At 43.9% G+C, this 13,208-nt stretch overlaps 1 protein-coding gene across 1 annotated transcript in view; it reads right to left on the bottom strand.

The window, feature by feature from the left end:
• Window positions 1-13,208, bottom strand: part of gse1b (Gse1 coiled-coil protein b) — a 622,818-nt gene that overhangs the window by 41,870 nt on the left and 567,740 nt on the right. Inside the window, exons 7-8 of the mRNA XM_069902129.1 lie at window positions 9,975-10,154; window positions 4,430-4,731 (exon numbers count right to left, since the gene is read on the bottom strand). Of these exons, the coding sequence (XP_069758230.1) occupies window positions 4,430-4,731; window positions 9,975-10,154 (482 nt within the window). The remainder of the gene's footprint in view (window positions 1-4,429; window positions 4,732-9,974; window positions 10,155-13,208) is intronic.

The raw sequence follows: 13,208 nt of genomic DNA, 5'->3' as shown, positions 1-13,208 counted from the left end.
TCCCCTTATAATTTTCCCCCTTCAATCTTAAACCATGTCCTCTAGTTTGAATCTCCCCCTCTCTTAATTGAAAAAGCCTATCCATGTTTACTCAGTCTGTCCCTTTTAAAATCTTAAACACCTCTATCAAGTCCCCTCTCAATCTTCTACGCTCCAGAGAAAAAAGCCCCAGTCTGCACACTTTTCCCTGTAACTCAGACCCTGAAATCCTGTCAACATTCTCGTGAACCTTCTCTGCACTCTCTCTATTTTGTTTATATCTTTCCTATAATTTGGTGATCAAAACTGTACACAGTACTCCAAATTTGGCCTCACCAATGCCTTGTACAATTTCATCATAACCTCCCTACTCTTGAATTCAATACTCCGATTTATGAAGGCCAACATTCCAAATGCCTTCTTCACCACACCCTCTACCTGAGTATCAGCCTTGAGGGTACTATTTACCATAACTCCTAAATCCCTTTGTTGCTCTACACTCCTCAATTGTCTACCATTCAATGTATATGACCTATTTAAATTTGCCTTTCCAAAATGTAGCACCTCACATTTATCTGTTGCATTCTCTGGCTGAAACAGACTGTCCAGTGATGGAAAGAGGAATGGCGGCAATTAAGCAAGCTCCTTTGCACTGCGTTGAGTTTCTTAAGCGTTCTTGGAAGCTGTACTCATCCAGATCTGTGTGCGTGGAGTGAGGATATTATACCAGTGCGATTCAGTACTATAATGACAGCATCCCATTATAGTTTACCGACTTGTATTATGTGGGTAAAGTAAAAACACAAGAATGCTGGAGGAACTCAGCAAGTCCCGCAGTGTCCATAGGATGTAAAGATACATTACCCTCGTTTTGGGCCTGAGCCCTTCTTCGAGGATATATGTATCTCCATCTAGGGATGCTGCGAGACCTGCTGCCCCTCTTGTGGACACTTCAGTGTTGCACTGTATCTTGTGGATCATTAGTAGCACTGTGGTGATATTGCTGGGACAGCAATCCAGAGGGTCCAGATCACTGACCGTGACCTGCATTCATTTGCAGCCGTGAGGCTGGTGAAGCGACTTGCAAGCTGCATTTGCCTGCATGGAGACTCGATGGTTGTTTGCAGTGTACTGAATCGCACTGGTATAATATCCTCACTCCACGCACACAGATCATACAAATTTTGTCAAACCAATCACTAAATAATAAAGACTTTGTGCTGAGACAAGGACACTGCTATGATAACAAAGTGTGTTTGTGTACACTACCCTGCTGCCCTTTGCCAAATGTCAGATCCTGCTGCGGAGCTGTGAGGCAAGTCAGCAGACCAAGCCCTGAGCTTGTGGCACAGCTGTAGTTTCAGCCATGGCTAATTGCAATACACAGACAGAAGGTTCGCAGCCAAACTGAATCTTGATTGAAGTTGAAACATTTCAAACACTAGGGGGTATCTTTTGCTCTTTTAGGTCAAACAGTTTGCCTGTCTTTGCTTGCCAGCATGTCTGCCAATCAAAGGCTGGAGGCTCTGAACTCTTTACGTGAGCTCAGGATGTCGCAATCTGCTTAGCACCGGCCGATCAGGTATTTCCGAAATGAAAGAAACAGAAATGCTGGAAGAAACTGATGATGAACGTAGGGCAGTGGATGAGGTGTCTATGGATTTTAGAAAGGCATCTGACAAGGTCCCCGTGTGGATTCCGAATTGCCTTGCCTGTAGAAAATAGAGAGCAGTAGTGGATAGAAAGTATTCTGCCCGGAGGTCAGAGGAGTTCTGCAAGGATCTGTTCTGGGACCCCTGCTCTTTGTGATTTTTAATAAATGATTAAGAAGCGGAAGGATGGGTCAGTAAGTTTGCGGATGATACAAAGGTTGGAGGAGGTGTGTGGATGGTGTTACAAGTTGTTTTGGAAGAATGAAGAGAAATGGCAGATGAAATTCATCGTGATAAGTGTGAGGGGATGCATTTTGAAATATCAAACCTGAAGGCTGAGTACACTCAACTCCCCTTGTTATGAGGGCCAACACACCATTAGGTTTCGTCACTGCCTGCTGGACATGCATTCGTACTTTCAGTGGCTGATGAACGTGGACACCTAGATCTCATTGTACTTCCCCTTTTCCTAAAGGCACATTCAGATAGTAATCTGCCTTCTTGTTCTTGCTACCAAAATGGATAGCCTCACATTTATCCACATTAAACGGCATCTGCCCACTCACCCAAACTGTCCAAGTCACCCATGTTCTCACAGTGTTTCACACCTCCACCCAGCTTTGTGTCGTCTGCAAATTTGCGAATGTTACTTTTAATCCCTTCATCTAAATCATTAATATATATTGTAAATAGCTGCAGTCCCAGCACTGAGCCTTGCAGTTCCCCACTAGTTACTTCCTGCCATTCTGAAAGGCACCCGTTAATCCCTACTCTTTGTTTCCTATCTGCCAACCAACTTTCTATCCATTTCATTACCCTACCCCCAATATCATGTGCTCTAATTTTGCCCACCAGTCTCCTATGTGGGTCCTTATCAAAGCCTTTCTGAAAGTTCAGGTATACTTGATCCACTGGCACTCCCTTCTCCATGTTCATAGTTACATCCTCAAAAAATTCCAGAAGATTAATCAAGCATGATTTCCCCTTTGTAAATCCATGCTGACTTGGACCGATCTTGTTACGGCGATCCAAATGTGCTGCTATTTCATTTTTTATAATTGACTCCAGCATCTTCCCCACCACTGACGTCAGCTAACTGGCGTATAATTCCCTGTATTCTTTCTCCCTCCTTTCTTAAAAAGTGGGACAACATTAGCTACCCTCCAACTCGCAGGCACTTATCCTGAATCTACAGAGCATTGGAAAATGATTACCAATACGTCCACGACTTCTAGAGCCACCTCCTTAAGTTCCCTGGGATACAGACCATCAGGCCCTGGGGATTGATCAGCCTGCAGTCCTATCAGTCTATCCAACACCATTTTTTGCCTAATGTGAGGTTCCTTCAGATCCTCTGTTACCCTAGGTCCTCTGTCCACTATTATATCTGGGAGACTGCTTGTGTCTTCCCTAGTGAAGACAGATCCAAAGAACTTGTTCAAATCATCTGCCATTTTCTTGTTCCCCATAATAATTTTACCCGTTTCTGTCTTTAAGGGCCCAACTTTGATCTTAACTAATTCACATTCCTAAAGAAGCTTTTACTCTCCTCCTTTATATTCTTGGCTGGCTTCCATTCTTCCCTCATCTTCTCTCTATGTGTTGCCTTTTTAGTTATCTTCTGTTGCTCTTTAAAGGTTTCCCAATTCTCTGGATTCCCACTTAATCTTTTTTATTTTTACACCGCCCTTCTGTTGTCAGCCACGGACATCCCTTACATCCCTTGGAATCGTTCTTCCTCTTTGGAATGAGCTGATCCTGCACCTTCTATATTATTCCTGGAAATACCTGCCATTGTTGTTCCACTGTCATCCCTGCTCGGGTATCGTTCCAGCCACCTTCTCCCTCATTGCTCCATAATCCCCTTTGTTCAACTACAATACTGACACTTCTGATTTTCCCTTCTCCCTCTCAAATCATAGATTAAAACATCATATTATGTCACTTCCTCCTCATGGCTCCTTCACCTGGAGTTCGCTCATCAAATCCGATTCATTATACAACACTAAATCCAGAATTGCCTTCTCCCTTGTACAAGCTGCTCTAAGAATCCATCTCAGAGGCACTCCACAAACTCCCTTTCTTGGGGTCCAGCACCAACCTGATATATCCCCCCCCCCCCCCCCCCCCAATAACAACCAAGGCATTACCTTTGCAAAATGCTAATTTTAACTCTTGATTCAACTTGCACCCTATATCCAGGCTACTGTTTTGGGGGGCCTATAGATAACTCCCATTAGAGTCTTTTTGCCCTTACAATTTCTCAGTTCTACCCATACTGACTCAACATCCCCTGATTCTATGCCACCCCTCGCAAGGGACTGAATTTCATTCCTCACCAACAGAGCCACCCTGCTCACTCTTCCCACCTGTCTGTCCTTGCGATGGGATGCATACCTTGAATATTCATTTCCCAGCCCTGGTCCTCTTGCAGCCATGTCTCTACAATTCCTGTTGTACCAGGGAATTCCTGCTTTTCACCCTCCCGTGGCCTTGTTTGGGGCCACTGCACAACATACTAGATACCCTTCTCAGCAAGAGTACAGTCTATGGTGACCCCATGTCTGACCCATGACATTTGCGCCCTGAGCTGATACCTTCAAGTGCATTTAAGAAGCTGAAAAAACACAAACTTAACCTTAGTGTTAAAATCAAAAGACTGGTGTCCATTGTGTTTTAGCAGAAGGTGTTGATTGGAGCTGCCACCAGTGATTTAGATTGAGTTTTAAGGAACTGGATTTAATCATTCTCACAACTTTCACGTGAACCAAAATACTGTGCCTCCATTTCGTGCTTACCTGTCCGGTTTGGTGTCAGCCTCTCTGCAGCCCTGATCCTGTCATCTATCTGTTGGTTCCGCAGACTGTGCAGTTCAGGCACCTGCAGGTAGTGATTCTCCATCGCTTTAGCTGCATTCATTTCCTTCTCCCTGCTCCGTTCCCTGTCTCGCTCCACCTCCCGCTCGCGCTCCCTCTCCCGCTCCTTCTCTCTTTCGAGTTCCTTCTCCCTCTCCTTTTCCCGCTCGGCCTCGCGCTCCCTCTCCTTCTCCCGCTCTCGTTCTCTCTCCCTCTCTCTGCGGATTTCTTCATTTAACTGCAGCCTGCAAATTAGGGTGGGGGAGAGATGGGGGAAGGAGGAAAGCAAACCAAACAATAGTTATTATTTATTGAAACTGCTCAGATCCAACAAATGCATGTACAAAATGGCTCCTTCTGTAACTAAAGTAGTAAGTGTAACTCCAGCCAGCTGAGAAGGGGAAGCAAAAGAAGTTTCAATGGGGAAGATCTTTTAGTTATAGAGATAAACAGCATGGAACAGACCCTTCAGCCCAACTCATCCATACTGGTCAATTTGGCATCCTGGAACTGGAGTTGATTGAGATATTTCTAAGACCTTCCTATTCACATATCTGTCCAAATACCTTTTGAATGTTGAAATTCTCCCACTTCTACAGTTTTCTCTGATAGCTTGTTCAATGCACGGACTCCATTCTGAATGAAAATATTGCCACTTGGGTACCTCTTGTATTTTTCTCCTCTCACAACTACAAGGGTGAAGGGCGTCCGCTTAGAACAGAGATGCAGAGGAATTTATTGAGCCAGAGGGTAGTGAATCTGTGGAATTTGTTGCCACAGGCAATTGTGGAGGGCACATTATTGGGTGTATTTAAGGCAGAGATTGATACGTTCTTGATTAGCCAGGGCATCAGAGGTTGTGGGGACAAGGCTGAGCGGAAAAATGGATCAACTCATGATTGAATGGAGGGGCAGACTCAATGGGCTGAATAGCTAATTCCTGCTTCTATGTCTTGTGGTCTTAAACCTAGGCCTGACACAATTATTTCCCTAAGAAAGGAGGCCCGTCAGCTCGTCGAGCACCTGCTGCCTCAGATCCATCCCATTCCCCTCTAATATTCCCCATAACTTATTCTCTTCCACATTCTCAAGATTTTTACCACTCGTCTACACCCTCGGGATAGTGTACAGCAGCCAATTAACCAGAATATATTTGAGATTTGGCAGGAAACCAGAGCACCCAAGTTGCAGGGAGAACATGCAAACTCCATAGAAACTTAAGAAATAGGAGCAGGGGTCAGCCATTTGGTCCGTCGAACCTGCTCCACCATTCAATGTGATAATGGCTGATCTGATGATCGGCTCATCTCCACCTACCTGCCTAATTCTCCCACTATGAAAAAAATGTATCCAACCTTGTCTTAAATTATTTTGTGAGGTCGCCTCCCCTGCTTCAATGGGCAGTGAATTTCACCCTCTGAGAAAAGCAGTTCCTCCTCATCTCTGTCCTAAATCTACTGCCTGAAATAATGCAGACAGCACCGGAGGCCAGGATCAAATCTTGACCTGTGAAGTCGTGAGACCAAGGCTCCAATGGCTGTGCCAGATTCCATTGCTGCTATCAGTCATTGTCCAGTTATGGATGCCCCTGTGGTGCCCCAATGGAATTTGTCAATGCGTAACAATGTTCCTCAGCTCTCCCTTCCCCTACCTCAAGTCTCTCACTTTCCCCATCTGTCTCCTTTCCTCCAGCTCCCCACCCCTTCCCTTTCTTCTCCTTCCCCCTATTACTCAGCTCTTTTTTCTCTTCTACCCTCCAATCTTTATCCACCTGTGAGCTATTATCTGCTAGCTATGCACCTACCCCTTCTTTCCTCCTCTGCTCTCCGCCCCCCCCCCTTGGCTCTTCTCCTCCGTACCCTTTTTATTTAGGTGCCTGCTTGCTTTTACTTCTACCTAGACAAAGGGCCTAGGCTCTTTAATTCTTATGGATGCTGGGTGACCTGCTGAGTTTCTCCAGCACGTTTGAGTATTGGCCTCAACCCCAGCATTTGCAGACTTACTTGTCTATGTCTTCCCGGCTCTTGGGCTGAGTTTATGCTGGATTAAGCTAGCGTGCATTCAAATGAATGGAGGTATTAGGTGTTTGGACATTATGATATATTTGTCAGTTTTCACTACTTTAATGAATGGGCCTCATGGTTCGTGTAACAGGTAGTGGGATGTTGTTACAGCGCCAGCAGCCTGGGTTTGTATCTGGCACCGGATGTAAGGTGTTTGTACATTTTCCTCATGTCCGCATGGGTTTCCTCTGCGTGCTCCGGTTTCCTCCCGCCATTCAAAACATATGGGGGTTGTAGATAAAATGAAGTATTTGGGCGGCTGGGCTGGTGGGCTAGAAGGGCCTGTTACTGTGCTGGCTATCTAAAAATTAAAATTAAATCGAGCCAAATATTTTAGTGTTTCAATTTTAAGAAACACTTAAATTTTCAATGAATAAAAACTTGATCCTGTGATGATGACCACGGTGAGCATTCACGGTTATTGAACAACACAAAGTCCTGCCAGCTGGTGAGCAGGGGATGGACCCTCAACAGCTGTCAGAGCCGTTGCGTGAGTGCGGCTTGGAAGGGGCACCGAAAAAGGGCTCTGTGCTGTCCTGGGTGGTACTGAAGACAGAATATCCACCTCATTATGGTCTAGAACACATGAACTGAAAGTTATATCCATTGAATACTGCCCCTCTGTGTGGCTGTGGGTGCATCCACTGACACTCAGTCGCTGAAGGGACTCTCTTTTGCTTCTTCTTCTCTCGTACTGTAAGGGGCACTGGGCATTACTAATGGTGATCCTTTGTCTGCCTTATGGCTGGCAGAAGTTAATGTATATCATGGATGTTACATTTTTAATGCATTATTACGTGGCAATAAAAAGAATCTTGACCTTCACCTCATGGGGATGGAAGCTGGTGAATACAATGACTGTCAGTAAAAATGAAAGTTGCCCTTTGCTTCACTCGGCCAGGAACAGACCCAGAGGCACACTTTACACATGGCAGAATCAAATATAAAAGAGGTGGACATGGGAATGTTGAACGTCATCAATTGAACACCTGAGAAGAATGATAGGACATTACATACAAGGCCATCTCACTGGCTGACAGCAGATGACAGCAAGTTGAGCAGTAGGTGGGCAAGATGGAACCCATTTAGCATGCTAATGAGAATGAAGAAAGGTCTGAACCCAAGGGGCTGTGGTGAGGCTGTGATATAGTGAATGGGCAAAATTTTATCCTCAGGTCTTGGAGACAATAGAATAACAGCAAAGTATATACACTGAATGACATACAGAGGGTATAAGGCCAGCCTCTCAGAGCCATGGCTTGCAGTATTATTTGCCAGTAGGGTCTGAGGGGGTAACCATCTATTTGGATTAGATCCGCTGGTGAAGCAGATATTGAGATATAAAGGCAGTGAAATAGTAAGGCAGAAAATGGTGATGACAGTATTAAAAACAGACCTGCAAAGCAAAGCAGGGCGTTGGCGTTCAATTAGGTCAGGGCAACGGTCCATCATGTGTGGCTCAAGTGAAAGGGACATGGATGATTTAGAATTATAAGAGCAAATGGACCCTTAGCCAACCTTGATGGCAAGCCTTTAATCTATTCGAGCCTGGCCATGTGCAAATTTCAGTGAATCTTGTCTGTGATGAGCAGCAGACAATTCAGCAGGCAGTGGAAAACTTGCTGTGGTTGATGACAAGAATCGCAGGCTCCATTCATAAAAGGACATTGGTGAGCCAGCTGTAAACAAACAACTTCCATATTTGTTTTCTGCTCTGCTATTTCATAAATCATCAGACAGATCTACTTTGCTGTGATAGGGTTTGAGGTCAAGCATTCTAGGACCATTAGTCCAGACCAATGTTCATTCTTATTATATACATAGAGCAAGTGAGTGTTGGCAGGCTCTTCGACCTGGGAACAACCTCACAAGGGCGACATGGTTAGCGTTAACGCTATCACAGTGCCAGCGACCCGAGTTCAAATCCTCCCCTCTCTGCAAGGAGTTTCTATGTTCTCCCCGTGTCTGCATGGGTTTCCCGCTAGATGCTCCGGTTTCCTCCCACCCTTCAAAATACATGGGGATTGTGGAATAATTGTGGCATTTGGGAAGCTTGTGGGCAAGAAGGGCCTGTTACTGTGCTGTATGTCTAAAATATTAAAATAACAAGGACTTAGCTACACCAAATATCACAGGTAATGAACCTCTCTGCTCGCTTTCCTTTTACATACTGTTCCTTAAAATATATCTCCTGAACCAACCATTTGGTTCTCTGCTCTAATCTGGCTCACAGTTCACTTCTAGTTGATAATGCACCTTGAGGCACTTTAATTCACTAAATACGCAATTTATAAATAATACAGTAGTTTAGAGTCTTAATCACAGACTATCTGGCACAGCAGAACAGCTGACCCGTTAGCCCACCATGTTCAAGCTACCTCTTGTTATTAAAGCAGACTACATTGTTAAAACAATGTAAAAAAATAAATAGTGAATCAGAGCACGTTGCATAACACTGTGGCAGAAATCATTATATTTGCTCTTATAACATAGGATGGGAGTGATGTATCCACAATAGCTTGCATGACACTTTATTTCATGTTAAACCATAGCAGAGAAAGTTTGCGTATGGCTGATGTGGGCCTAATCGGTCAGATGGCTCCTCCTGTGCGGTGAATGTTCTACACCAGTGGTTCTCAACCTTTTTATTTTCACTCACAGACCACTTTAAGTAATCCCTATGCCATCGGTGCTCTGTGATGAGTAAGGGATTGCTTAAGGTGGTCTGTGGGTGGAAAGAAAAAGTTTGATAACCACTGTTTTAAAGGTACCTCATTGACTCGTTATGTGGATGGTTTCAGAACTCCAAAGGAAACGGGCCAATGACAATTTTTCTCAAGCAAAATATTTCAGTAACAATTAGGTCTAGAGCAGTGATTCTCAACCTTCCCTTCCCACTCTCATCCCACCTTAAGGAATCCCTTACTCATCACAGAGCACCGATGGCAGAGGGATTACTTAGTGGTCTGTGAGTGGAAAGAAAAAGGTTGAGAACCACAGTGCCCGTCACAATGAAGTGCCGCAATGAACAAGTGCTGAAGCGCACACAAGGCATAATTGTTCCAATTCCACCATTGTACTTTAATTTCCTTTTATAAAAATGTCTAAAGATTAAAGTGAATGAAACCCCTTGAAGTGATCAGTGGGAATGCCCAGTCTCTCGGGTAATTAGTGAAAGAGAAATGCCTGATAGTTAATCAATTGCCGAGCCCACTTCCCAGAAATTGCATGTTCCCTTCAGAGATACTTGATCACTTGCTGCATGTTTCTAACGACCTCAGGTGTTACTTTATCACTTTCAGTATCTGCAGCCTTTTGTTTAATCTCTCAACAAATGCTCCAGCCTTTTAACCGTGCGCTTCCATTAAAGACTCGTCACAATGTGTGTTTTGCTGCGGTAGGTGGAGAACAGGTGCTGAATTTACCTCTCGGACAAATGCTCCGGCTGCAGGGCAGACAGTGAGGAATGAGACAGCTCTGCAGGAAATCTCATTCCAGGCAAATGTAGATTCATGGCAGAGGGGTGAAGAGGTGGCAAAGCGCTCGGGGTTGCAATTGGGTAGAAAGGTGACCGCAAGGCTGACAGGCAATATGAATCATCCACCCTGCAAAACAATCACAACAGTTGATCAGAAAACAAAAAGCTTCCTGGTAATCTTATACACAACAGCACCATGATGCAGATTAATTTGATTTTTAAAAAAAAATTAGTTTTAACAATACAGCAAATCGAAGGCCCTTGCAGTCCATGCAATCCATGTCACACAATTCCACCCAATTAACCTCCAATCCCCCTATGTTTTGGAGGGTGGGAGGAAACCGGAAAACCCGGAAGAAACCCATGAAACACAAGAACATACAAACTCCTTATGACAGCGTCCCTGAAGCTAAATTAGCATTGTAATGGCTTAGTTGGTTCACACTTCAGCTGCCAAGACACTGAATTTTGAAATTCTTTCCATGCACCTCTCTCTTTTATTTTAATTTTGTCTGAAAAACCCACCACTTTGACCCTGTCCTCCTGTGGTTTGATCTCAAGATCACCACAACATGAAATAATAGAACATGATAACACAGAATACAGGGCCTTCAGCCCTTCTAATGTGCAAAACTATTATTCTGCACTGACCTGCACCCAGTCCACATCTCTTCATACCCCTCCTATGCCTGTCTACTTTTTTCTTAAATGTTAAAACTGAGCCCGCATTCACCACTTCAGCTGGCAGCTCATTCCACACTCCCACCACTCTCTGTGTGAAGAAATTCCCCCTAATGTTCCCCCTAAGCTTCTCTTCTTTCACCGTTAACCCATGTCCTCTGGTTTGTATTTGATCTAACCTCAAAGGAAAAAGCCTGCTTGTATTTATTCATTCTTCTACGTTCCAAGGAATAAAGTCCTAACCTGTTTAATTTTTTTCCTGTGTCACAGTTCCTCAAGTCACGGCAACATCTTAGTAAATCTGCGCACTTTCAATGTTATTGATCATTTTTCCTGTAGTTAGGTAACCAAAGCTGCACACCATACTCCAATTTTGGCCTCATCAAAACTTTTTAAAATACTCAATCTGCTACTTTTGTAACCCTCAAAGACTTCAGACCTTTTTAAACATGTAATTTATTCCTCTTTGCTTCTGGCCAGATAAACAAACTTCATTGACTGCTTTGGGCTGGAGATTCACTAGGCTATTCAGTCTTGCTGAGGTCGGGCGGGCGGGGGGGGGGGGTTGGGTTGGGGGTTGGTGGGCAAGAATATGCTACTGTCCCACACACAAATACAAGGTATAGATATATTGAAAGTCTTACTTGCTGAAACTTCCCAGGTACATGAAACACACAGCAACACACAAGAGAAAAAAAGATAACATAAAAGGAAGAGGAAAAGAATAATAAAAATTTATTACTGTGGTCATACCCCTTAAAACAAGGGTACAAGTTAGCAATGCATACAAATCTTTGGTGATTTCGGAGTTGTGTTATGATGAGGGAAGTCTGGAGAATTTCAAGAGCCTGATAGCTGTCAGAAAGAAACTATTCAGGAACCGTCGAGCGCTGGACTTCAGGCTTCTGTACCTTTTGTCTGAAGGTAGCAGGGAGCCGCAGTGAGAAATGAGCAAAGTCAGGGTGATGGGGTGTTCCCATGATGCTGGCAACCTTCCTGAAGCAGATGTCTTCGGAAGGTCGATCCCCGGAATGGACTTGGCTACTGTACATCTGCCACTTTCTGCATCAAACAATTTATGTGATTAAAGTGCAAATTTCAGATTTATTAAAGGGTATTTGTGTACATTTTGGTTCGACCATGTTAAAATTACAGCTTTCTGTATATGAACATAGTCCCCTCATTTCAGGGCACCATAATATTTGGGACATAACAATATTAGTCATATTTAGTACCTAGTTGCATATCCTTTGCATGCAATGATTCCTTGAACTCTGTGATAAACATGATCAGGTGCTGAGCACCTTTCTCTAGTAATGCTCTGACAGGCCTCCTGTGCAGTTTCTGCTTTCTTTGGGGGCTTGTCCCCTTAAGTTTTCTCCTCAGCATGTGGAAGGTGTGCTCAATTGGATTTAGATCAGGTGACTGATTTGGCCATTCAACAATTTTCCAATTTTTAACTTTGAAAAACTCCTTTGTGCTTTAGCAGTATGTTTGGGATCATTGTCTTGATGTCGGATGAAGCGCCATTCAATGAATTTGGAGGTATTTGCTCGAACTTGATGGCTAAGATGTTTCTCTGCACCTCAGAATTCATTGTGCTACTGCCATCAACAGTTACATCATCAGTGAAGATAAATGTGCAGGCCAGACATGCCCAGCCATAACACCCACACCGCCATATTTCACAGATGAGGTGGTAATTTTTGAATCTTTGGAAGTTCCTTTACACCTTCACATTTTGCTCCTGCCGTCACTCTGATAGAGGTTAATCTCTGTCTCATCTGCCCACAAGATTCTGCCGCCATTTCACAAATACTTTGGCCCCTGGTGCTGAGACTGACAGCTCTGTCCAATTGTAACAATACTTTGCTATTTCTAAATTCCAACCCCTTGCAATAGAGGCCTACGTGCCCTTCTAACTTCCTGCGTTTCCTTGCTTGCCAAAATCTTTTGGGATTCACACACACAAATACCTCGTTCATTCTGAGAAAGGTAGAGAAACTCTTTAGTATGACATCAGTAGTAGAAAACAAGTTGGAATCTATTATTAAGTTGCTGCAATCACAGACTCTTTTAGATACGTCTTGGCAAACAGTAATCTGGCCATCCTGTTTCTACGGCAAACTAGTGGTTTGCATCGTGCAGTGAAGCCTCTGTATTTCTGTTCATGAAGTCTTCTGTGGACAGTAGTCATTGAGACATCCACACCTGCCTCCTGGAGAGTGTTTCTGATCTGCTGGACAGGCGTTTGAGGATTTTTCTTCATTGTGATGAGAATTCTTCTCTCATCAGCAGTGGAGATCTTCCCTGGAATTACCAGTTCCTTTGCGATTACTGAGCTCACTAGAACGCTCTTTCTACTTAATAATGTTCCAAACAGTTGATTTTGGTCATCCTAAAGTTTGGGTGATATTTCTTACTGTTCTATTCTTGTGCTTCGGCCTCATAATAGCTTCTATGACTTCCACTGGCACAACCCTGGTCCTCATATTGAAAA

This window comes from Narcine bancroftii, chromosome 10, assembly GCF_036971445.1.
Source record: "Narcine bancroftii isolate sNarBan1 chromosome 10, sNarBan1.hap1, whole genome shotgun sequence".
Lineage (NCBI taxonomy): Eukaryota > Metazoa > Chordata > Chondrichthyes > Torpediniformes > Narcinidae > Narcine > Narcine bancroftii.
The sequence above is the reverse complement of the archived record's forward strand: the minus strand, read 5'-3'. Positions and strand labels throughout refer to the sequence as shown.